Below are 26773 nucleotides of genomic sequence, written 5' to 3' on the forward strand. Positions count from 1 at the left end.
AAATCCATCGAGCTGTGCAATTTCGATGACTCTAGGAAACCAACAGAAAATCACATTTACAAGAGTAATTCTCATGAAATAAAAATGAATAATGATTCAGGGCATGCTTGGGAGCAAAACCATATTGCTCTGGCTGTAAATTAGCCTAAGAAGAAAGCATATTTCCAACATCTTCAGAGAGGCTAGTGATTTAAAATTAATGATCAAATTAGAGAGATTTAGTGTTACTAACGCAAAGACAGTTCAGCACAAACACTTACATTTCACAGATGAGCAAACTGAGAGTGAAAGAGAGTGCAGAAGGTGAGCTGCAGATGCAGCTCGCTGTCCTGCACTTCTGCTCTGGACAATGTCCCTTTCCTTGTGAGCCAAGTTTCTTCTCCACAAATGTTTTCAAGCAGAAACTACAAAGCTACGGGAGCAACGTGAAGTTTCTCTGCCCACTGGTAGCAAAACAATACAGACCAGTCCTGCACAACATCAATATAAAAGACTTCATTCCTGGTGGCTTCTAAAATAGACCCTCGTTCCATGCTGACGCTATACCCCTCAGCCAGGAGAAACGCACAAACAAGTGTATTTCCTGTCACCCCTTCTTGCTTCTCTCCATCATACCCTACTTGCCATGCATTTGGACACTGGAAAGCAAACCCTAAGAGGAAAAAGCCACAAGAGACATTCACAGCACCCCAGAAACCTAGAGATTCATCTCTATGCACCCAGATAAGGTGCATCCACGTATGGTGTGCTTGGCTCCAGATGGAAATATGACGTTTGTGCCATCTTCAGCAAAACAACTGTCCACATCTGCCTCGGAATGGATCCCTTCTCGCAGTTAGCTTCTGCTGAGTTCAACACAGTGTACACTGCTGGCTTGGGCAACCACAGGGGCCCAGGGAGATCCCTTTCCCCACCCCAGACTTTTCCCTGCATTTGTGAAATTGAGCCAAGGGTTAAAATTTTGTTTTTCCTCCTTATTTTGTTATCAGAGGAGCAGTCAGTGGGTAGGAAAACCAAGTGACTGTCAAGAAGAGAAGATAAGGAAAACAAATCGCCTAGTTAAAAAGGGAAGGACACCATATGAGTCGATGAGGGTGATGCCGTCCACTGATACCAGCCCCCCCTCTGCCACAGCTCGCAGCACAAGACTCTTCTCAGCCCTCTCGGCCCCATCTTCGGTGTTCCGTCACTGTCCCTAGGGCCTGTTTCAGTCTAGGCCTGTGGCAGAAGGCCTGGGGTTTGAGGAAGAAGCACAAATTGAAGAGAAGAGACAAAGTGAGAACAGTTGGTGCCAGGTGGAGTGGATCCTCTGAATAAATTTAAACAGAAATCAAAAACCGTTCAAAAACTCTACAGCAGGTGGCCTGGCCACAGATCTCCATACAGACGCACTTTGGTTCCACTGGCAACCTCAGCAGCCTGGCTGGTTAGTGCAGGACAGGGGACGATGGCAAACAGTCTAAGCCCTGCACAGCTGAAGAGGGATCTGTGGCTGACTCGAGTGCCAGGCATCTGATTAACAGTCATAAAACATCTCAAATGACCCATGATGTTTTAAATAACCAACAATAAATACTTAAGACCTAACTATCCGATGGAACGCCAACCAGTCTATGAAATGGCAACAACAAAAACATGGCTGTCTTTACGTTCATTTTATGAAGGCCACCTCGTTTACTGTTCAGTGTGCAAGGGATAGTTACACACCTAAAAAATCATTCTGCATATGACCAAACGTAGAAGGGGACAACGAAGATCAATATTCTGATTGCAATGGGTGACCTACTTTTAACACAGTTTCTGTTTCTTCCAATTTCTGTTATTATGTATATGGTTTGCAAGGATGTAAGTTGGTAGTTACAATATTACCTGGCAAAAATATCTAACAAATACCTGGGCTTCTCTCCCAGGCTGGACTCTGGCACATAGCCAGAGAGGCGCTGCGCCAAGGTTCTGATCGGCTTGAGGGACCTGACAAACTAACTGGGAGACAGTGAGAAACAAACGAGCAAACTGGCATATAACCATCAAGTACTGATGCATGACTGCTGGCAGAAATGCCCCATGTGGAGGACACATGTGGTCCATCACTCCAGACTTCCCGGCTGTGGCTCACACTTGATACGCTGAGTGTATGAGTTTCCTATCACTGCTATAATAAACTACTGTAAGTTTTTGCGGCTTTGATCAACCCCAGATCTTATAGGTCTGTAACTGAGAATCCTTATAGGTCTGTAACTGACAATCCACTGAATTCCACAGGTCCCCAGGGCCATGACCCTTGGGAAGCTGCAGAGAAGGATCTGTGTCCTGCTGTGGTCCAGGCCCTAGAGGCTGCCCCCTCCACCTTCAGCCCAGAATCCCTGGCACAAACACTCAGTCACCTCCCCCATCAGAGAGGCTCAGCACAGAGGAAACTGTAAGAGTTTTTACTCCAAAGGTGGAAATTCAAAACTGCCGCCATCTACCTAAGCGACTTTGGGCAACAAGTCACTTTAACTCCACTGAGGGTGTACTCTCTACTCCATGGTCCTGTGGAGGTAACTATGTGAAGTAAGCCACACATAAGACTTGCAGACCTGCAGAACACAAAGGTGAGCTGGTGCAGATTAAATGAACTCTGTTGTTCCTGCCGCTACCTATCCATGAGCTAAAACTCTCTTTGTAAACAAATGAAAATTTTCCAGGTAAAATTTGAAATGGCCATAAATAAAATAAAATAAAATAAGCTGGGGGTGTAGCTCAGTGGTGCAGTGCCTGCCTGGCAAGCACAAGGTCCTAAGTTTGATTCCCAGTTCCAAAACTAATAATAATAATAATAAAATAAAAATTTGAACAGGCATTCTAGGACATTATGGTAATTAGGCAAAGACACATGATTCACTCTTTCCCATAGTCCCACTGAAAAAAGTATACTTAAAAGATGCGGAGTGTGAATGAGCCCCTAAAATCAAAGGGCGATGGGCTGGCTGGGCCGTGAAGGGTATACTGGACTGATCCCTCATGTGAACCCCTATTTCAGAGACACATGGCTTCTGCTGCTGATAGAAACTGTTGCCAAGGATACCCCCACCCTACACTATGTCTGTCTATGCCCATCCATTAGAGACCCCAGTTCCTGGAAAAGCAACTCAACCAGGCCAGGAACCACTGGCTTCTGGAAACTAAAGGAAAAAAAAGAGGAGGAAAAAAAGAATCAGGAACAGAATGCAAAGCAGGTTGTGGACTTTCTTGCATTGTCTCTAGTTTTAAGAAATAGAAGGACCATCCACTGATGGAAGATAGGATGACTAAAGCTCCATCTTGACTTTTAAACTACCAGGCAACAAGAGCAGAAGATTCCTCTTCAGGCAAGCAGAGTAACCCCACTAATGTCAACACGTGCAGAGGGAAGCTAGCCAACGGCCACACGTTTTGTTATGATTTAGGTCCAAAATAGCCCCAAAACCTCCTGTGTTTGGAAGGTGACAGAATTATAGGGTCAGTTCAACTAGTTTGTTGCTGGGAGCTGGGACTGGATCAGAAGAAGTGGTCCCCACAGGTGTGACCCAGAAGTGTTTATCTCCCTTAAAGGCTCTGCTCTTTTGCTCTCTACTTCCTGTCTGCCATAACCTGAAATAGTATTAAAATAGAGTATTTAAAAATATATACATAAAAACACCTTGAAAACTTACAAGTAAAATAATGTCTCCTAATTGCATAAAAATATGAACCTGTAATTATAAACTATTTGTGAAGTACCAAGAATGACTTCATGACTCCAAGTCAGATGTATCATCGATCAAAAAACAATAATAGAGCTGGGGATTTAGTTTAGTGGCTAAAGTACTTGTCTGGTAAGTGTGAGACTGTGTTTCATGCCCTGTACAAACAAATAAAATAAAATAAATCGCTTCATTCAATACATCAGAAAATAAAGGAAGAGAAGACATTAAAGAAATAACAAACCCACAGTAACTCATAAAAAAAGAAAAAACAAAATTAATAAATACAATAGATAGACCTTCAAAAATTAACAAAACTAAATACAGTCAGATTTGACCAAGGAAAAAAGAAAAAGAAATATGTAAGCTAGTACTGAGAAATGGTTACATAACCACAATTACAGAACACTTTAAATAAAAAAGTATGCTTAATTTTGTTAGCTTTTACAATCTTAATGAAATTGACATTTTTGGGGGGAAAATATGAACTAGCCACATAGAAAAGTATCAGTGGAAGAAAGTAAAGTTTGTTCAAAATTACTTTCAAAGAAGACTACAGGGCATGCAGTGTTATTATATACACTCTTTCAAGTTGCAGATAATTTCTATGATTTACAAAGTATTCTGGAATATAGAGAAATATGGAAATCAATTCATTTTGCAGACAGTATAATCATGACACCAAAATCCAACAAAATAGTTCTATGCAAACTTATCTCAAGAACATAAAAGGAAAAAATCCATAGAACTTACCAATAAATTTAATCCAATAGCCTATTAAAGAAAAAACAGTCTGTTACTTATGTAGGCTTTCCTTCAGGAACAGATTTCTGTGCATGTCTATTTACATCATGTTACCTTAAACACTTCAATAAGTGTTAATAAATCATTTGGCCACATTCAACCAAGATTGAATTTTAAAAAATAGAAAATTTTTTAAAAATAAAAAAAATTGTATAGATAACTATATAACTCATCTGTTAGTTCATCAAAAAAGAACAATTTGTGCTTTCATTGTTCAATTGTTTGATCATTTTTTCATACCTATATCTTGTAATCTGAACAATTACTTTGAAGATAATAATATACAATATATTAACTAATGTTATCCTATTATTTTGTTTTGAAATTCCATATAGTTTTTATTTTAAAATTAAAAACAAAGAAAATCACAAATAAAAGAAAACCTCCACAACATAATGAAAACTAATTTAAAGAACGATCATCTGCTTTAAAAATTTTTACAGTATGAATTTAAAAACTGTCTATAATGAAACTTTACGGAAATATTTAATGGTATTGGTTTGTATCTTAAACTTACTTTTAATATTACTTATGCAATTTTAAACTTTTAAGGATAAAATATAAAGAAAAAATACATTAAAAGAGCATATAAGGAATAAAGCAATAGCACCAATAAATACCAGAATAATATTCACAAATAAGTCCAAGAAAGAGATAAGGAAATAACCGTGAATCTTAAGAGTTCTTTAAAGCCTTGATCAAAGAAGAAGCAAACTAGAAGTGAGAAGAACCTAGTCTGTGAAATGTCTTTTGCCCACAAACTATAGATTTATCCAAACCTAGAGGGATTTCAGAGAAAATTAAGAAACCCTAAAGTTCACCTGGAAAGATAAACATGTGATATAACAAATGAATTCTTTTCATAACAAAAGGGAAAGTCGTGCCCTAACAGATAATTAACATGCTAATAAACTGCAACGATTAATTAATGAGTAAACAAAACAAAATAGATGTCACAAAACCTGCCACCGGCACAACAGAGAATAAGCGTGGAGCAAAGGTGACGGGAGGAATGTGTAGGCACAGATTACTCATCAACACCGCTCCAATTAACCGTGAGACCTGCCCACCCCATCTCCGTCTTCACCTCACGTTAAAATAAATTCCAAACAAAAAAGAGAGTTCCGTTCTTAGAAACATTAAACCGCACCAAGAGGAGGAAAATACAGTCATGTGGAATACACACGACTTTAATGCTAAACCTACAACAGAAAAAAAAAAAGGAAAAGTCACACAGCTTTCACAAGATTAAAAATGAAAACCTGTGTGCCAAAACACTTCTTTTAAAAAAGGACAATATATTCCATGTGGAATATATTTGAAGCTCTTATCAATCATTAAAAACTACTATTATCAACATTATTATCCCTTTAGAAAAAAGCAGAGACTGAATAGAAACAACTCTTTCTCCCAAGCAAAAAATACATGTGGCCCTACTTGCAAAATATTCATCTTGACTGATAGAAGAGGAAGCAACGAGATGGCATCTTGCTGAAATCAAACTGAATTACAAACACGTAGCCACTGGGGCGCAGCTCAGTGGTAGAGTACTTGCTTGGCATGCGCGAGGCCCAGGGTTCCATCCCCAGCAGTGGAAAATACAAAAGAAAGAGACATAAAATAATTATAATATTCACTTCTGACAAGAAAACCCTGAAGAGGGCCCCCTCAGACATGGCCGCTGGGATTTCGCGTTGGCTCAAATCCCTGGAAGACGATCTGGTGAGCAGTGTGTATTTGCTTATCCAACGGACCTGCCCTGGCCACGGACACAGACAGCACTTCTAAGAATCCAGCTGAAAGAATCTGTCATCAGTTGGCGACGATGTCTGCACAAGAAACTCAGTACCCCAAATGGAGGCCTGAATAAGTAAGCTCCAGTAGAATCAGAGGTACCACGTAATCATTAGGTCCGCCGCACATGCAACCAGAGAGCTTGGATTCAAATCCTATTTGGTCACATAGGAACCTGGTGGCTCAAGCAATCTACTTCTGTTCTTTGTGTCTTACTGTTCTCTCTGCAGGCAACATGGAGAAAACAAAGGCACCTCCTGTAGAGGAGGGCTGCTGGGGTGGGTAATGAAGTCAAGGCAGGCAAAGCACTTGGAACAGTGTTCTGAGGCATGTTAAGGGCCCAGCGAACATCACTTCCTGCGATGCCAACAGAAATACTGCAACTTTCATTACCAGCAGGCAGACATCACTAATTATTTTTTAAATTTAATGTCATAGCAAAATGCCTATGACAACCTTAAAAAGCCAGATTCAATTCAACAGTCTCTTCCAGGAAACAAAAGGGAACACACACTTCCTAACTCACTTTATGGGGCCAGCATTATTACCCTGATAGCAAAACTGGAAAAGGCAGCACAAGAAAAGAAAACTTCAGACAATACTTCCTGGGATCATAGACAAAAGAGTCTGCAACCGAACACGGTCAAATCCAAGAACATGAAGTGAAGGACACTATGACCAAATGCTTTTCCAGGCCATGTAAGGTTGAGTCTAGGTTCAAAGCTCATTCTGTGTGATCCCTATTAGTAATGTCTAAGAAAGCGTCACACGTGCACTTCAGTTGATGCAGGAAAAGCGTCTGACAACTTTCAGTGGCGATCCCTGATCAAGAAAGAAAAGACCAAACAAAGCAACAAAAGAAAGAGGGAGGGAAAGAGGAAAACCTTTTACTAAACTAAGACTAGCTGTGCACCTGCTCAACTTGATTAAGCGCCTACAGAAAACACCGCACCTAACAGTGAGGGCCAAGCGCCTCCTGAGGACCTGGCCAAGGCATGAGGACCATTTTGGACCAAAGGTCCCAATCAGGGAAGTCAGGTCAGGGAAAGAAAGTGCAAACCAAACCCAGATGAGAACGTGCAGAGCACGTCTACCGTAACCACACAAGCTAAAAACAAGCCAGGTGTTCCTCAACTGGTAAGTGAATAAACTACTCAACATCCATGTGACTATCCAGTACTCAGCTTCAAAGAAAAGAAGGAGGGAAATGAACCACTGACTCTGGCTCAGGAAACAAATCTTACAGGCATAGTACTGAGTCAAATAAACAAGCCTTTAAAGATGACAGGCTCCAAACATTCTAAAAGAGACAAGACTACAGCAGCAGAGAGCAGGTGCAGGACAGGGCTGAGGGGAGGGTGTGACCACAAAGCGACAGTCTGGAGGGAGCTTCAGGAAGTGCGATGCTATTCTGTATTCTGCCCATCAATTTTACTGTATGTACTTTTTAAATTCTAAATTGACTTTATGATCAAAATAATTTAGGCATGGGGGTGTGACTCAGTGGTAGAGAGCTTCTCTAGCAAATGTGAGACCCTGGAATGCTTCTAGGACTGCATAATAAAAACAAAAGCAAGATCTAAGGCATTATATTTGGTCTGATATCAATTTGGACATGTAAGGGAGGAAACGTACCACTAGAGTTGACTCACCTAGATTTATTAAAAGCAGGCACATGGAGTTTACTTACTACAGACAGCTGAAACACAACTTCAAAGACCAGACAGGAATCCCAATTAAGAGGTCCCATCGGGTTTGCAAGCCCTGGGCTGTTAAAGCCCTGGCAACATTTTCTTTCTCTGGAGTTAATGTTCAGATCATAGCCCAACACATCAAGGGCAGAGATGTTTAAGAGTTGAGAACTTGTAAGTTTCAAGACCCCTGACAAGAAAAAGCAACAGCCACAAATTTGACAACAGCCAGTCACGCCAATGATTACACAAGATGACAGCCCAGGCAGAAGAAGGTAGACCAACAATGTGAACACACTCCTGCAGCCACGAGGAGTGTCCCAGAAGCCAGGGATTTTGCTCCAACAAAGTTCTTATTTGCTAAAAGAAGCAACTGTCCTTCAAAATCCTGGATTTTTGCATATATACTAACTATACCAAACCTTAAAAAAAAAGCCCCAGAAAATTCCAGAACATTAGAAATATTTCAGAATTTGAAATAATTTTAACTAAGAGTAGGTATGTATACATTACATGTATTTTCCCTTTTTAATGTTCTACTGGTTTTTTTTTTTTTATATTTACCAAGCAAGGCGTCAAGGAAGGAATTCAAACTCCCTTGAGATCAGTTCTCACCAACGTAAAATCAGATGTTAAGACTCCAGGAGTGGATCCACCTCTGTGAGTCCAGGAAAGAAGTAATGGTGACAGTCACACCAAGCAGCACATGGTGAAGCTGCCTGAGTGAACACAGTACCTGCAAGAATCATTTCCATGGAGCATGCGTTCAGAAAGACTCTGCAAAGGACAGAAAATAACTACCTATCAAAAAACTGGTAACAGGCTACACAAAGCCTTTACCTGATATGTATCTTGTAGTACCAAACCTGAACTGTCTAAGAAAACTTACCATGTCTTGATTTCACAAACACAGACTGACCTGAGGCTCATTCCCTGCACCCACCTCATGAGGAATCTTTATACATAGTAGAATATTCTTGAGGATGGAACGCCCTTGAATTCTTTAGCTATAATTTTTCACTCGACTTTACTTGTTGGACTTGGTAATACAAGTGACTTCACTTGACTGTTCCTTTTGCACTAATGGTTAATGGAGAGTAGCCTGAGAGACTATTATGGGTTAGATCTAAAATGTCCCCCAAAAGCTGCATCTGTTCAGAGATGGGAACATGGAAGTGCAGTTCTCATAAGTGGAATCATACACTGATGAATTCACAGCTGAATGCCATGTTAGGATCACTGGAGGCATGACTCTGGATTTTCCTCCTTTCTCTGCTGCCTGGTCACCATGGGTTGAGCACCTTCTCTCCACCAGGTCCTTACACTATGCCATTTCTGCCTTAGAGACAGTTAACCATGGATTGAACCCATGGAAACCATAAGCCAAATAAACTTTTCCTCCTTTAACTTGTGAGTGTCAAGTATTTTGTCCCAGTAATGAGAAAATGACTAACACAGACAGCAAACAGGAGGGAGGGATACTTTCTTCAGTATCTTGACTGTGATGGAGGATACACAAACTTATACAAGTAGCATAACTCACAGAACTCAGCCCATGCACATACAGAACATGAATAAAACTTGGGGAATCTGAATAAGATAAGAGGTTTACATCAATGTCATGATCATGGTGATGATATTACACCACAGCTTTGCAAAATGTCACCACTGAAAGAAGCCAGGAAAAATGCACATGGTATCTCTGTGCTACTTCTTGTATATGCATGTAAATCTGTAATTCTCCCGATGAAATGCTCCCCCAAGTAGGATGTGGAGAATATTTAGCATTCCACCTATTCCTGACATTAGTCCCCCCAAGAGGAAACCACGCTTATCAGTTTCTTATGTACAACAGCAAAAGAAAAAGGAAAGGAAGGAAGAATAAAGGCAAGCAGACAGGCTGATTTAAATAATTTGGGATATTTTGCTGTTTCCAAAGAAATTGGAGCTCACAAATAAATTTCAGACTCACAGCTGAGAGGACTCACTGTCCCTTGAATCAAGGAAAGAATTTTTGCTGAACACATCTGACCCAATACTGGCTTCCTCTCTCCCTAGATTCTCAGAAGTAACATATCTTGCCTCTTTAGGCAGGACACTGAGTGACCTTTCCCAAGCTAATGTGACCAATCCCCATAAAGACAGAAACAAGAGACACTGGACGTCATTGCCAAATGAAACTGCCCTACCAGAGCCCCTTCCAGAGACACAATCAAGAAGACCCTCCTCTGTGCAATGACCATCGTACAATGGCCCCATCTAAGTATGAGCTGGTGGCAGACATTAGAGATGCCTATAGTATGAAAAACGGAACAAAATGAATGGACAGAAGCAACCCAGAAAAACAGTCCACAAAGCGATAAGAAAAAAAAAAAAAAAACCTTCAAGGTTCACTGTGTGTATCTTCAGAGATAAAAGAGATGATACTGTATCAATGGAGCAGAACAGAATGCTATCAAAAATAACTTGCAGAAGGAAAAAGAGCTCTTAGAAATTGAACATATGATAGCAAAACATAAAAGCTCAGTGTGAGAGTTGGAAGACCTGGTTAAGGAAACCTATAGGAATCAGAGCAAAAGGACAATAGAAATGGGAAGAAATAAGAAAATGGGGAGATCAATTCAGGAAGTCAAACATGTAAATAACAGACCACCCAAAAAGGCAGAGGTGAGAACAGAGGAAGTGGAAATCCACAAAAGGCAAGTTGCCAGACCTCAAAGACATTCACTTCCAGATTCAAAGAATTTAGTGAGAGAATCAGGAAAATAGATGAACATAATCCCATACCAGTCATATAACTGACATCAGAAGCAAATAGCACATTAGGAGCAAAGCAAATAACACACCAGCTCTTCTTCAAGGGAGAAAACAGATTCCAAACACAATTAAATGCTATGACAGCACCAGACTCGCCCAGGTATCCTCGGAGGTGGAAGACATCCAAGCAATGCCTTTAAAATCCCAGGAAAGTGTGTTCTGACCTAAATCCCTGACCCAGCCTAGCTGGTCACAGTAAGGGCTGCAGTGGAAGGAATATTTTCAAACACACCAGCTCTCGTGCTCCCTGTCACAGCACGAGAATGTGCTGGAATGTGTGAGCCCCGAAAACGTGCATTGCAAATCCAGGAGTAAGCCAAGAGACACACACAGCTTCCAGGAAGCGGAGATTTCAAGGTAAGGGAGGACAGAAAGAAATACACAGGACCAAGTTGAAGGCAGGTCACCAGATGGCAGGTGGGCATCAGTCTGACCAGACTAGGATGGCCCAGGAGAATCTGATGAAAATTTCTTCCAGAGTAAGGACTAGAAAGGATACTTAATGACACTGTACGTATTAACAGGAGATTAAGTCCAGTGGAAGAAAGCTTGGGCTTAAATTGTGGAGAAGGCATAGAAAACTAAGCAGACAAATATTAATTTATGTTTGGGACAGGAAAATGAGCCACGGTGCATTTCATGGCTCAGCAACAGAGCATTTATGTGGCTGTGACAAGGTAAACACTAAACATGAACCTAACCCACTGGCACTCAACCCTGCTGTCCATCGGCATCAACTACATCACTTCTAAAAAATCCCAATGCCCAGCCACACCCTAGAGCAGTACATCAGAATCTTTGGGGTAGGACTCAGACATGTGTGAGGTTCAGAGTTTCCCAGTGATGACAACATGCAGAGAAGATAACCACAACCGAGCTCACCAGTGATTGATCTTCACCCTTGGGGAAGGTACTCACAAATCCTCATCGGTAGCTACCACTGCTGATAATCTTGATTTTCAGCCCTCAACCAGATGTTCCACTAGCTCGCAAAACTCAAAATATCCAAAAATGATTGTTTTGTGTCCCATCTGAAAAGTAGCACTACTGACTTCCTAAGGTCACTCTGTGACACCTCCGTGCTCTGGTCTCTCATGTTCCTGCTCACCCTCTTTATTCTCCATAGCTTCAAATTCTAGCAGCAGATCAGCTCACTGAAGTGAAAAAGGCTTCCGCTAAGATCAAACAATGCAAAACTACAGAAGGGAGAGTGAGAATGTTGCAAATGTTGCAAAAGTTGCAAAGGAGAAATTCCCAAACTGGGTCATGGGTGAGTGGGTTTTTTCACTCACTGTCTCCTAAGAGGAAATGGCTATAGGCAGCAGGGAATACTCCTCAGGTGCTGTGATTTAACAAGCAATTTGCAGCGGTAGGTCAGCTCCAGAAATAACAGGTCTGTTCCCTCGCAAGCCCCAAACTGCAGAGTTCCAGGGCATGACCGACCCATTGCATGTGCCACAGGTAGGTCGAGGAATGGAGAGTCTCTGTCAAAGACTCAGAAATCAACATCTGGCCATTCTAATCCTGTTACCATGCATCTCACTTAGGGCTCAAAGCAAACAGCCATGTTGTATTCAACCATATCTTGATACTTCACCCAAAACAGCCTCCATCCTCCTGGCATCAGGTCCCATTTAACATTTAAGGCACAAGGATGGTTTAAACCCTGAGCTGAAAAAGAGGGTCCTCCAGACCACCCACCCAGGGTCTCCTCGGACTCACTGGCTCACCAAGGAAATCTTTTTGCCATGGCTTTCCCTGGATTCTCAGCACCATTTTCAAGTAGCAAGTACACAGAGACAAGTGTGGTAACAATCCCTTCCATCCCCAGCTACATGGTAATTACACTAAAAAGGCGAAGCTGATGCCCTATCACGATCCCCCACCATCACATCTGAGTACCGAACAATTTATTTCCATTTTTGAAGTGAAAGAGATGCTGTTTGTCCACCACTTTTATCCACACCTGATTCTAACACATTTTAATTTTCTTCCAACCTAATATTGACAAATGGCATTTCACTATTTTCAAACTTGGATTTCCCTGTTGATAATTAAGGCTGAAACACCCCATCCCAGCCCGGGCCTACTGAACATTTGTAGTTGCATTTTTGTAAACTGCCTGCCCATATCTTTTGCCCATATTTCTGTGCTTGCCTTCTGATTTTCCACGGGTTAGCAGTCTCGTGCCTTTCATTTTTCAGGTTCCAGCTTCTCCTGGCTGTTACGTCCTCCCTGGGCCACACTGAATTTGTCACTTGCTAGAAAAGCAGCTGCCCAGTGCTTCTGCTCTGCCTGAGCTGTGAGGAGGACCCGCTGGTGTCCTTCCAGGCACCACAGTCAGCCCAGCAATGAGCACAAAGTGGGACACAGGTTCAATGACTGTTTCAATGGCAGAGTCTGGCCTGGAGATTCAGGAAAGAACTGCCTTTTGGGGTCCACAAAGGGACACTTTACAGTGCTGGGGACAGGGCCGGGGACCCAGCAAGGGACAATAATGCTCCTGAGACCAACATCCTCCTCGTTTTCCAGGCCAAAAGAGGAAAGAGATGGGCAGAGCATAAGGAGCCCTAGAAGATGTGTAGTCTATCACCGCCTGGCTCACAAAAAACCTTTCTCCACCTGTGCCCTTAAAATCCAAATCCTCAGATCCTGTGAGCTAACACCCTGTTTGAAATTATTACAAACAGCAAGCAAAAATAATTGCCATAATGGTCTGTAGAGGGCTGGGGATGTAGCTCAGTGGTGGAGCACTTGTGTAGTACACACAAGGCCGTGAGTTCAATCCCCAGTACCACCACCACAAAAAAAAAAAAAAAAAAAAAAAAGGCTCTGTAGAAATAGAAGGCAGGAACAGGCCAGAAAATCTCAAATCACCTTCCTGACAGCACAAGCCATTTGCTTTGCAACTCTGGGGACATTTTCTAAACTCTCCATTCCTCAGTTTCCCCCTTTAGAGAAGATTTTAGACTATTATCCCCCCACCAAAAAAAAATATTATTTTTCCCAAGGAAAAGAAATCTCCTTACAGAACAAGAGTTGCCAAAATCTTGTCCTATCAGCCAACTTCCACCAGGCCTCAGAATTCTCAGCAAATAGCTAGTTTTGCAATTCTTTTGGCTTTGCCAACCCTCCAGGGTAAAAAATAAAAAAATCTCCCCGCAAGGATCCAAAGCTCGAAAGTAGAGGAAATCTTTGAGAAAATCTGGGTTGATGAGCAGCTAAGAAAAGCCAGGAGGGAAGAGACACATCTATATATGTTTGTGCAGAAAATAGAAAAGGTTGAAAAGCAATGTGTTTCTAAAATACTGCTTCTGGGAAACCAACCTTCTGTCGCTTCTGTACTCCTCGGGTAACTGGAAAAGGCAGGGTGATTCCCCAACTCCTGTTCACAGCCTCCTCAGCCCCGGCTGCAAAACGCAGCAGTGTGCAACTCCAACAAGCAGGCCTGGGTTCAAATCCTGCCACTTGATCAGCTGACACCAGGCCCAGCACCACCTCACTTCAGCTCACTGCTGCCCCAGGGAGTGTGGGTGGCAATATCTTACTCGAGGAATTGGGAGTAGAACTATAAGTTTTGAAAATAAAGTGTATGCCAGCTAGTGGGTTCCTGACATGCAGCAGTTGGTTCTTATCACAGGCAAAGCAGTGACCAGGAAAGCTTAACCAAGCATGGCAGCCTGTGCCTGTAATTCCAGCCCTCTGGGAGGCTGAAGCAGGAGGACCACAAATTCCAGTCCAGCTTGGGCAATTTAGTGAGACCTCATCTCAAAATGAATAAAAATAGGGCTGAGAATGTAGCTCAGTGTGAAGATACTGAGTTCAATCCTCAGTAGAATAAAAGACAGGAAGAAAATCAAGACAGCTTCTTTTTTCACGGGCTTAAAAAAATGTGCCTGTACATTTAACAAATGCGATCTGAGCTTATTCGGTAAAGCAGATAAGCAATGTGAGGTGGTGGCATGACAAACGGGAGGACGGTTTATAGGGTCCTTGGCCTCTTGGAGATCAGACTCCAGGGAAGAGGACTGTGACTGTTACTTACACCGTGACTGAGTACATACAGAATTGCCAATTGTGATAAATGTCACAAAGGGAAAACACAGTGTATTCAGAGAGCTCTTCGGGGACCTGGTCTAGTCAAGAAGCTCATGGGCCGGGATGGGAACTTGGGGAGGCGGGGAGCACATGGGCTGCAAATGTGAAGGCCTAACTAGCTCTGGTGAAGACCAGCGTCCAGCCACGGGACCAGCACACTGCCTGAAGTGTATCTCCTTCAGCAAAGCAAAAGCAGGGCAGAAAGTGAGGTTAGGAGAAGGGACAGTGAGGAGAAGGGTATGAGGCTAAGGGCCGGCAGATCTTGCCCTAAGGCCTCTGAAGATTGGGCACTACCAGAAAAAAAGGGAGCTCCTAGGTCTGCAATGTAAATCTGCAGTTCTCACCTCCACTGTACCCCTTCTTCAAGGAGTACCTCAGGGTCCCACCCCATGCAAGACGAGCAGCGATATTTTCAGGATTGGAAAACATTTCAAAAACAGCAGGCACATGCTTACCTATGTGTGTAGGGGGGGTACGTGTTCAAAAACATACATGTATGAATGTATGCATACACACGTCTTGTTCATCACGCACCACCTTGGGACACATCTCTGATCGATCTTAAGCCATAAGCCTTTTAGAGCCCAGGATTTCGACAGGCAGTTACAACCCTGCTCCCCATCGCACATGCCCTTCCGACTGTGTGACCCTGTGCTGCTCCACGACACTGAGTATCCAGACCCCAAATTGGCATTTATCATTGCCTTGACCAGGAAAGAGAGAGGAAGTGTTACCATGGGGCTCCTGAGGCTAGGACATAAAAGCACCATGGCCCCCTACCTTGTTCCCTTGGGACTCTTGCTCTGGGAACCCAGCTGCCATGCTCTGAGGAAGCTCAAACTGATCCATGTGGGCAGACCACGTGGACAGACCATGTGGAGAGGCCATGTGTGGGTCTGGGCCAACAGCCATCTCAACCCCAGATGTGGGAGTAATATTGCCTCCGCTGACTCTGGATCCAGCTGTCAAGAAGCCCAGCCCCGCAGTCTTTCCAGCTGAGGCCCCTGACATAATGCAGTCAAGCAAAGCCACCCCTCTGTGGGTGGCTGGAGGTACCGGGGAGCAAAAGTTAATGGTCGTTTTATACCATTAAGTTTTGGGGTAACTTGTTACACAGCAATAGTAACTGGCACAACACACACACAAAAAAACCACCACAAATAAGTATGTGTGCACATGTGCATGTGTTTTCTTTCTTAGCCACTGTTCGACCTCCCGAGGCCTTCTATAGACAAGGTCTGGAGTTCCTCCAGAGGTAGAACCCCTAGGCTCTATCCCAACCACTTCTGGAAAAAGACAGCCAGAAATTTATACCACAGAAAAATTAAACACTTTAGACCACTTGAAACATACAAAAATAATCCATTCTCGTTGCAAAAATAAGAGAATACCCTCATTAGCAAATCTAACACTTTATTTCAACTGGCTCTGAAAACAGAGATCAAAAATGAGATCTTCAACCAACCGCAACAACTGAACAGGACTCCAGGGGCTCACTGCTCCCCAGTGCTGAAGGCTCACACTTCAGAATCAGCATTTGTAGAGAAAATAAAGCAATGCAAATGAGGGGTAATTAGCACAGTGCCAGGCTCAGCAGAGCCCACCAAGCTCTAGTTCTTACTGTTGCTTCTGTCATTGCCAGAAGTAAGATTTTTCTTGATTTCAGCACTAACCCTCTCTGACCTAAATTAAACAACCCTCGTGTTCCATCTCGGCTGAAAAAGTCAGTACAGATTCTTTCCTATATGGCAGGCAAACAAATACTGAAAATCTTTTCCGTATATAACTAAATCTGCACTTGGTCAGAAGCCAAGAAAGGGATTTCCAATTTCATATGATTAGAAATGTTAGACAACATTATATAACATAACTGACACACATTTCTATTTGATATGGTAAAAGAACTATCCTTTTTATGGGGGAAAAAGATCAATATGTGTTAGAAAACAAGCTCCTGAGATGTTGTCTTTAATAATCACTACATGGCTTTTGAGATAAATAAATAAAAATGTACCTTTGATTACTGTGCAGGTGCTACCTGGGATTATATAAATATTACAAAGCTGAACCCAAAAGGTGGCACAAACATCAGGAGACAGAAATGGAAACGAACAGCCTAACTTCAGATTTCTTTTTTCCTCTACTCCGCAACTGCTGTGTGACTTTAAGCCAATTGCCTGGCCTCTCTCAGTCACAATGTCTTTTAAACAAGGCTAAATTCCAAACTTTTACCATACTGAAAGGATCATTAAGTTCAGCGGCCCCCAAGTTCCCACAGTAAGAGTCACTGTGGGAGTGTTTCTGTACACTGTACGCTGAATAACTATTTCCCGAGCAGAGATGTCATCATTTGCGGAGTTACATGCATTAATCTGTTAAAAATTGTCTTGAAAACTGAGCTGGCTGCAAAATGCTGATGTGCATAATATATGGGAATCATACATCTCTAACAGAGGACATGATTAGATGTTTGATTACGAGGAGCATGTCATTTGGGGGAAACTGAGGCTGCTGGGCATCCTCCATGGCACCCGTGGCTTTTCCTGATTAGACCCTCAGGCACTGGCCAGGGGTTTTCCCACACGGGACACAGATGGAAAGAGGAAGGCAGCCAGGAAGAGACGGCATGGGAGCTGCAGGATGAAAGAAAAGGGATCTGCTATGGATTGCACTCTGAGTCAGTAGCACCTGGACAGAAATGCCACTGCCAGGGAAACCATTTCAGAATGACAGTCCGGTCACCAGGCTGCAAGTCTGCAGCATATCTGACCCCTACCCACTCCGAGGTGGCCCATCTTCCCAGAAAGGGGCAGGCAGCCCTCCACCACACACTGACCATCTCTATCCAGAAAAACGTCATTCATATCCCAGAAAGTGGTGGGAACCCTGTGACTCGGAGCCCAGCGTGCTGGAAAAATGGCCCCCACCAGAGGTGGCAGGCTCTGTCCACTGTTGGGCTCTCTGCTTGGGAAACTGAGAGCCCTCCTCGGGAGCCTCCACCAGCAGCCCGCTGCCTGGCAGGTCCAAGACCGCCTTCGGAGTAAGGTCCTCCTTCGCCATCCAGGCAGGACCACCTCCTGCATCCCTGGGCCACAGCATGTGGGACTCAGAGCCCTGGAGAGAGAGGGGAGCCCAGGGTTTCACTGAGGTCCAACGCTGCCTCTGTCTTATTACCATATATGATGAAGTCTGTCAAGAGGTCTGGGAAGACCTGAGTGACCGTCTATTCCAGTGTGAGGCTCAGCAACAGCCAATGTGAGGGGATCCCTTTTCTGACTGATGGCACCTTGAAATGTGTCACCATCACAATCTGAACACCTCTGTTCTCCACATCACAACGCCTTGTGCCGCTGCGATGTCCGTCCTAACACCCCAGCACACCACCGTGGACGCAGCTATTCCCCCACAAACGCTGGCCCTTTGGAGGGCCAGGGTAGAAAACCATTTTACAAGTCTTCCCTTGGCCCTTTCAGACAGCTGCGCCCACAGTCCGAATTGATTTTAGCAGACAACTGTTCTGAACACATTTCTGCACAAGGTCTATTTCAGCTCCGGAAAGGCCAAGGGCAAAGATAAGACTGGAGTGTGTGTGAAAGAGCAGGGAGAAGACCCGGCAAGCAGCGGACACAGAGACCGAGGGACGGTGGCCCCGTGCTGCTCATTCCGTGCACAGCGCACAGCGGCAAGTCCACCCGGGGTGCCAGGCACGCGGTCCAGGTCTTCTCAGAGCTCGCTCCAGCAGTTTCAGAACAAACCCATACTAAACCCGGGATGCCCCGGTCACACTTTTTTCCCACCCCAAGATCCGACACCTGCTCGGGAAAGGCAGGGCCAAGGAGCTAAGCCTCCCACCTGGCTGGATCCACAGGGACAACACTTAGGAACAAGGTGTCACCCAGCTGCCAGCCCTGCAAGCCTCGCACACCGGAGCGCACAGGTGGTTACCTGCACGGGTGCTGCATCTAAGCAGCACAACTTCACTCTCAGTAGTTGGGGGGCCGGGGAGCTGTTGGCTAAAAGTCCCCAAGACCATCACCTCAGGTCCCTTCAGCCTAAGGGACAAGGCACCTGGGCAGAGGCGCAGGCAGGTAGGGGTTCCCAGGGCAGCCGGGCGCCCAAGCCCGCCCACTTCTCCACGCGCGGCGCCCAGGGCTCCTCCTCCGACCCCGCGAGGCACCGGGGCACTGGATTCTCGCACCAGCCTGACCTCGATGTGGCCCCGCAGCCCCACAACCTCCAGCCCCGCGCGGCGCGCACTCACCCTTTCGCTCCCTCAGGCTCGACAGCGACCAGAGCAGCAGCGCAACCGAGGCCAGGAAGCACAGCTGGCTCAGCAGAAGGTCCCCGCGGCGGCGGCGGCGACCCGGGCGCGCGCGGTCCTCGTCGCCGGGCGGCATCCTCCTCCTCCTCCTCCTCCTGCTCGGGCGGCGGCGGCGCCTGCTGTCGCGAGCGGCCGCGGCGGGGACGGCGGCGCAAGGCAGCCCTGCGCGCGGCACCCGCGCGTCCTCGTCCTCGCCGCGCGCCCTCCCGGCCGCCGCCGCCTCCCCCGGCGCGCCCTGCTCGCGGCCGTCGCCCTCGCCGTCGCCGCCGCCCGGTGCCTCCTCCCCGCCCTCCTCCGCCTTCTCCGCCTTCGCCTCCGCCTCCCGCTCGCCGCGCGCCCGCGTCGCCGCCTCCCTGCGCCTGGGGTCCCGCGCCGCCTCCGCGCGCGCCATGGCTCCCACGCTTAGTGCCCGCGCTCGGCCTGGGGCGGCGGCGGGAGGAAGCAGAGGCGCGGGAGGAGCAGGCGGACGACAGGAGGCTCCGGCCTCGCGGGGTGCGGGAGCGAGGCGCGGGGCCTCCGGTCTTCTTCAGTCAGCGCGCAGGGCCAGGAACACCGGGTGCAGAACGCCGAGCGAGAAGAGCGCGGGCCAGCGCGGCTGCTCGCGCCGGGTGGGCGGTGAGGGGCGCACGGGCGGGAGGGCGGGGGCAGTGCCCGGCACGCGGCCCTGCGCGGAATCCCGAAGGCTTCTGGTGCTGGAGGTGGGGGCGGCGCGGGGGGCCCACTCGGGACGCGCGCGAGCCGGCGCCGGAGCCAAAGGTCCACCGAGAAGTATTCGCCCGAAACTTTAGGAGAAACCGAGGGACTGGTTAGCCCCCTCCCACCCGCAGCCCTGAGTGCGCCCCTGCCCCCCACCAGGTTGCGCCCCTCCCTGACTGGGTGCGCCTGGCTGCCTCGACAGGCCTCCTCAGGCAGGCCTCCGGGGTTCCCCTCTGCCCCCTTGTGGGGATCCCCGTGCGCGCCAGCGTGTTGGCTCTCCAGGGGTGTCCTGGCTCTCCCCTCTGGCCCAGGCTCACACTTGGCAACCTGATGTGCTGGACCCAATCCAGGGCTGTGGCTGAGGGCAGTGGCCACTGGCACAGTCCCTAGGAGAGATGGCCTGAGGGTCCATCGCCAACCTGGGGAGAATACCGCCTGTGCCCCCGGAGATTAGAGCACTGGCCCCCACTTACCTGTTCCCAGTTCTTCTGCTTTCACGGAAGGATCCATCAGGCACCCAGAGAAGAGAGGTCCGCATCCCCAGAGTGGATGCCCAGAAGACTTGCAGTCCTCTCCCAGCTCCTAAGGTGCTTTTTCATCCTGGCACTGTCCTGCCTGAGCTTCCCTGGCCTCCCGGGTGTCCCCCTTCCGCTGTTGGCTGGATGACAAGTACAGCCCTGAGGAGCTTTTATGGTGGGGCTGAAAACTAAGGGCTTGTTCCAAAAGGAACCCAAGGGACCCAGATTCCAGGTGATCCGAGGGAGTCTAATCAGACCTGGAAATCTGGCTCTAAGGAACGAAGGGAGGAGGCAACCTCTGTACAGGTTTCCCACGCCTAACGTCCAAATGAGTGCCCATGGGTGGGTGACCTTTTGACCTGCAACCTCCCAGGTGTCCTGGACAGCAACTGGGGACAGTGGGGCCAGGCCGGTGGGCCCCTTCCCATTTTACCTGGCAAGAGTGAAGGACTTGCTTCCTGTGTGTGTCACACTTACTTCCTATCTTTCCCGACGCTCAGAATCCCTTCCGCCCGTGCCTGAGTGTTATCCCTTGGCTTAGGGTCACCCAGAACCAAGGAGGGCTCAACATACATGGCATCCAGGCTTCAGCACTGTGGGGATTGTCTTGTGGTGTCACCTCCACCATGCAGTCAGAGACACAGAAAAGCAGGCAGAGATGCTCAGAACAAATCAAGTGACCAGGAAAAACACTGCAGTGGCAGGGGCGTTTCCTGGTGGAAACTAGGAAAAGTAAAAGGCGAGGCGGAGAACCTGGAACTAATTGAGTTAGGGGATGAACACCCCTGGCTCAGAGGGGAAAGTGCCACACGCACAGGAGTTGGTGGGTGGGGGCGATGGGGAGCACCCAGGAGCACCCACAGTTCCCTGTTGGATGGGAGAGAGGCACCTCAGAGTTTCTACTCATTTTGGTAGATTTTTTATAGCAGTGGGAGGTACTGCGAGTAAAGCAGAAGGATCCATCCGGCACCCAGAGAAGAGAAGTCCGCAGCCTGAGAGCACGCAACCCTCCTCACCCTCCATCATGGCGCCTCTGCAGGAATCTGCAGCACCCCCATCAGCTCAGGGCCAGGTGGAGGACCATGGACCCTGGAGGAGCAGGGTCAGCCCAAAGGGGCTCCTCTACCAATGGAAGCCATGCCTCTGTCACTCCCTGCCCCGGAAGTTCAGCCAGAGCCTGAGTTTCAGAAGCAAGGAGCAGGAGCCAGGGTGGAGAACGCGTACATGAGCATCCCCTCTCAGATCTGCATGAGTCCTGAGGAACCCGATGCATTTTATTCCTCCATCTGTGTGCATTTGGTCCCCATTTGTGTGGCTGCTGTTAAGGAGACGATTTCAGGCTCCTGCAAGGATCAGAGAAAGTCTGAGAATGACATCTCCCCTGACATGAGGTTCCTTCGGCCTTCCAGGAATGACACAGGGCTGTTCACAGGGCACCAGCTCATCAGTTTCCATCTCCTGTACAGATAGTGTGGGGCTTAATGTGGGGCATAAGCCTGGTTGCTCTTTTACCCAGCCCTGCCTTTGAAACAAAAATGGAAGGGGTCCAGTGACCACCTCACTTGACTCAGCACTGGCCAAGCCTCCCACGCCAGCCAGCAGGCCTTCCCTACGCTGCCCCTCGGCCTTCATGGCTCACCACCTGCCTCACCTACGGTGCCCAGACCTGAGGGTAGTTTTCATGACAAGGCCAGATTGCGCCACTGGAACACCAAATGCTGCCAGCGTGTCACACAGATGAGCCACTGATTTAGAAAGGGACGGAAGAGAGGACCAGAAAATTCCAGAAGCTGCTTGCCTGCCATGGCTGCTCCCTATAATAAGGAGATGAGACAAATCAAATATGGGCCACAGATGTCCACAGAAGCCACTAGGCATGGGAAGAGTGACACTGGCAGGTGGGAGGAGGACATGAAGTCATCCTTCCATTACCCATTCCTGAAACAGACCTTGCACGCTACGGCTCTTGCACGGCCAGGCCTGCTGTCATCATGGAACCCCAACCTGGTCTTAGGAAGTCGTCACATTGATGGTATCGATGGGTGCTGTGTCACCTCCACTCGAGGCCCTGACACATGCATCCTCACAGAGATTTGCACAAACTGCACTTTCCCTAGGACCCCATGAGATTATTGCTGCCAACTCTCCTGCCAGGGCAGCATTTCACAGGACAAAAAGCCAGTCCCTGCTCTGCAGTGAGTCCACACTCCCCACCTCGAACCTTTGAAAGCACCATGAGGACAGGAGGGACCCAAGTTAGTTTAGGCGTGTGGGATACAACTGCAGTCCAAAGGAACCACTCATCTGATAGTCATTCCCAAGCTTTAATTTTCTTCTGCCCAGCTATGTACATTTATTTATTGTTTTTTGACTCCCTGCACAGACATGATAGATTTTTTTCAAGTGATTATTGTCATATTCCCAACTACATTTTAATAAATTTGCTGAAGTATAATATGCAGAGGGCACAACACACACAGTGTAAGCACTGAGCTCAGTGACTTTGTGGATCTGTAAGTTCCTTCCAAGTAAGTTCCACATCAGGGCACAGAACATTTGCTGCTCACCCCACACACATCTCCTCACACAGCCCCTCCCAGGCAGTAATCTTGCCCATCTGACTCCTCCCTGGCTTCTGGTGCTAGATGGTGGTTGCCTGCCCTCGGTCTGTGGGTAAACAGAGACTGCTTTGGCTCAGCACATGCGCACTAGTACATGAGGCTGGGATTATTCTTGCACATTTTGTGTACATGGATGTTGCTTTCTACCTGATGTTTCAGTTCTTTTCCAAGACAAGAATGTAAGCCAAGAATAATCAAACCATTGCATCTGGATCAGAGACACATGGATGACCTTGCAGATTGGCCTGTTTTAGAAGGAACTCCAGCTGAAATTGAAATAGTCCTGGGCTGCTCTGCAAACCAGGTTCCCCACTTAAGAAGAGGCCAAGGTGAGACTGTAGGAACACAGCCGCTGACAAACTTCAGACAAGCTAGACTCCCCACAATGTCCCGAAATGTCTGCACAGCCTGTAACAGAAAGAGGCAGTTCAACCCCTGTTCTGGGCATCCTTTCCACCTTTGTCTTGTGACAGAGCAGAAAATGGAGCAGGCCCCATCCAGAAAGCTGCACACCAGCCCTGATGGTGCTGGCAGGTGTGAAAGGCACCTGCAGCAATGCCAGCCCCACCGAGCAGCTGAACCAGGAGGTGCCACGCCGCGCTATTGGCCACTCCCAGGGAGTCTTCCATGTGAAGGCTTGAGAGCTATGGTGCTTGAGGAAGGAGCAGGTTGGTGTGAGTTTCGGGTGAATCCCGGGGGTGGGGGAAGCCATTTAAAAGGAGAAGTGTAACATTTGTCAGTATTTTCAATGGACTTGTTTTGAGTGTTTTAAAGAAATGTAGAGTATACAGTACACTCTCTAGATATTTCTCCATCTCTTGTTTTGCATGAGTTTTTGTTTGAGACAAGGTCTCTCTAGTTCATGCTGGCCTTCAACTTACTATGTAGCCCAGGCTGGCCTTGAACTCATGGCAATCCTCTTGCCTCAACCTCCCCAGTGCTAGAATTAGAGACTGCTCTACTGTACCTATGTTTTTTTTAAAAACAAGGATGCTATATTATGAATTGTGTAATCCTATTTTGTGAAGTTCAAGAAAATCACCTCTCACCCTCACACTCTCTCTTGCCCATATACGTGATCCTGATAGAATAAACAAATTCCTCAAATTACAAAAACACTTAATTTTTTTTTCCTCTTAGGCTTTAAAAATGGTTAGCAATGGTTCTCCTGGAGGTGGGATTGTAGGACTTAAGGAGACAGTGAGGGATAAGGAGGGGTTTTCACTTTTTATCTAATTCTCTAGTATTTGAAATCATTTTTGTCCTTGTTGACACTTTGCAGCTTAAAACATAAAGACTTTGAAGAGGAGCCTGACTGTGTGCGGTGCTGCAGACCAGCTTCTTTGCCAGGGAAGATGCAGTGGGGCAACCTCGGCCGCTGAGCTGGTCGGCCTCCAGGCCTGCCATCCAGGGTGCTGGTTCCTGGTCCTGGGCCTGCGGCTTGTGTGCACAGGTTCCTTTCCCAGGGTTCAGCTGAGCTGCCTGCAGCAGGAGCTTGGATTTAGAGTTCTCATCTGGTCACAGATCTCAGTCGTGCTCCCTTATCCCTATGCCTCAGTCTCCTAGCAGATGATGGGAACAACAATTGATCACCCTTCTCTAGTAGGACGTTTGCGACAAGGATGGATTTTGAAAGTACAGAACTTTCACAGGAAAGGTCCATCCCCTGGTCCCCTGCGTCATCCCGAGGAAGAGCCTTCCAGCAAATACATCACATTGGAGCTAATTCAGCCCAGCTCAGCTGTCTGGTGGAAGGATCCAAGGTAGGTCCTCATCACAGGGGGGACCAGAGAGGACTGCATGCGCCACTCCTGCAGCGCTGGCTCATTTCCTGACCTCAGGTACCCTAACAGGTGCCAGCGGCCCAGGATGGAACAACTCAGTTGCAGGCGGGGAAAGACTGTGGAGGCGCGCCCCCTGGCGGCAGTGGCAAACAACGTTCTGGGGGATTTCCAGATGTCTATCCACCTGCCCTTGATCTTGACTTGTTCCTCCTAATCCTAGACTGAATGCACAATCTCTTTTCTCTCCATGTCGCCGCTCAGTCAACTTTAAGATGTTATTTAAAGGACAAGTGTGTCACATAAAGCACTTCCTGTCCCCAGAATTTTTTTCACTGGTGAAATTTTCTCATCTTTGTGTTACCTAGCCATATTGCCTTTAGGAATCTAAATAATTTGTTTCAAATTATACTTGAGGTAGACAGGACTCATCTACAGCGCTTCCTCTCTGACAGTTTCCATCCTTACTACTCAAAATGTTCTTCCAGAACCAATAGGGATCAACAGATAGCAGCCTTATGAGAGGACCTGTGAGAAATGCAGAATCCCAGGTACAACATAGACCTACTAAATCAGCATCTTCATTTTTTCAAAAACCTCCATATTCCTAGCCGTGCTGGAGATGGAGAAGCATGGGGTTGGTTGGTACTTCCTCACAGATGAGATGACTCAGGCTTCATAGCTCTTAGCTCATTTTGTCTTAGAACAAAATACCTGAGGCTAAGCAACTTACAAAGTAAAGAAGTTTATTTGGCTCACAATTTTGTTGGCTGGAGGGTCTTAACAGCACAGTGCCATCCTAGTGAGGGTCTACTGAATGCATCACAACATGCCTGGGTACAAAACAAAAACTGGGAGTGGGGCGTCCTTTTTAACAGTCTGCCTTGCGGTACTAATCTAGCTGTTCAAGAGTGAGAACTCTGGGAATAATCCACTGTGAACTAATTACCTCCATCTTAAAAGTTCCTCCACCTCAGAACCATCACACGGGACCAGGCCCCCAGCATATGAACCTCTGGACACACTCCAGTGATACCTAAACCAGAGCATCCATCAGCCGCATTTAGGTCCAGCTACATTTTACAGGCACTTTTATATGTATCTGTTCAATTTTCTGTATCTCATTTGTATTTAAACATCTCTTTTTTTAGAATTTTTTATTTTAAAAACAAAACAAAAAAGTAAAAACAATACTGAATTTTAAAAAAGTAGAAAATAACACAAGTTAATACATTACATATTGTTGTCTTAAAAGTATTTGTTCATATTACAACATTTAAAGCATGAAAAAAATCTATCAAACAATGAAAACGCAAACTTCAGTGAACTTACAGAGATTAGTAGTATAATTATTTATCTTGTAAATATATATACATAACATATATATATATATATATATATATATATATATATATGCATACTCTTTTCATTCCTCATTGCATGAATTTGAGGTTTGTCTGGGTTTTTTTCTTTCCTTTTCTTGGTAAGGTTGGTCAGGGGCTTATTGATTTTGTTTATTCTTTCAAACACCAACTCTTCATTCTTTGTTTTGTTTTCTTAGGCTCAACTGCATTAATTTCGGCTCTGATCTTTATAATTCCTTCCCTTCTATGAGCTTGCTTCTTGACTTGCTCTTCTTTTTCTAGAAGCCTGAGGTGAAGCCTTAGACAGTTTATTTGTGCTGTTTGTTTTCCTGATGTGAGAATTCATTCCTGTGTATTTCCCTCTTAGGACACCTTTCCTTGTGTGCCACAGGTTCCAGTATGTTGTCTCTGCATTTTCATTTAATTGTAGATATTGTTTAACTTCGGCCTTAATATCATCTGTAACTGATTGGTTCAGGAGAGTGTTCTTTAATTTCCATGTGTTTGTATAGTTTTTGCAGTTTCTTTTAATTTCCAGTTTCAGTGCACTATGGTCAGATCATA

General features: G+C 46.2%; 1 protein-coding gene and 1 long non-coding RNA gene across 3 annotated transcripts in view; one reads left to right on the forward strand and one right to left on the reverse strand.

The window, feature by feature from the left end:
* Positions 1-19419, reverse strand: part of Slc24a3 (solute carrier family 24 member 3) — a 438881-nt gene extending 419462 nt beyond the window's left edge. The window contains exon 1 of the mRNA XM_003476377.5: positions 19170-19419. Coding sequence (XP_003476425.5) covers positions 19170-19305 — 136 coding nt within the window. The 5' untranslated portion in view covers positions 19306-19419. The remainder of the gene's footprint in view (positions 1-19169) is intronic.
* A 441-nt stretch (positions 19420-19860) lies between these two features.
* On the forward strand, positions 19861-25171 carry LOC106029030 (uncharacterized). Of its 2 annotated transcripts, XR_010047472.1 has the most exons (3): positions 19864-23732; positions 24347-24827; positions 24918-25171. It is a non-coding gene; the product is annotated as an uncharacterized LOC106029030 (long non-coding RNA). The 2 variants fall into 2 exon arrangements; XR_002788217.2 differs by having other exon boundaries at positions 19861-23732; positions 24347-25171.
* The last annotated feature ends 1602 nt before the right edge of the window (positions 25172-26773 follow it).

Source organism: Cavia porcellus, unplaced genomic scaffold (assembly GCF_034190915.1).
Source record: "Cavia porcellus strain 051 isolate PalLab524CR breed Dunkin Hartley unplaced genomic scaffold, mCavPor4.1 scaffold_5, whole genome shotgun sequence".
Taxonomy (NCBI): Eukaryota; Metazoa; Chordata; class Mammalia; order Rodentia; family Caviidae; genus Cavia; species Cavia porcellus.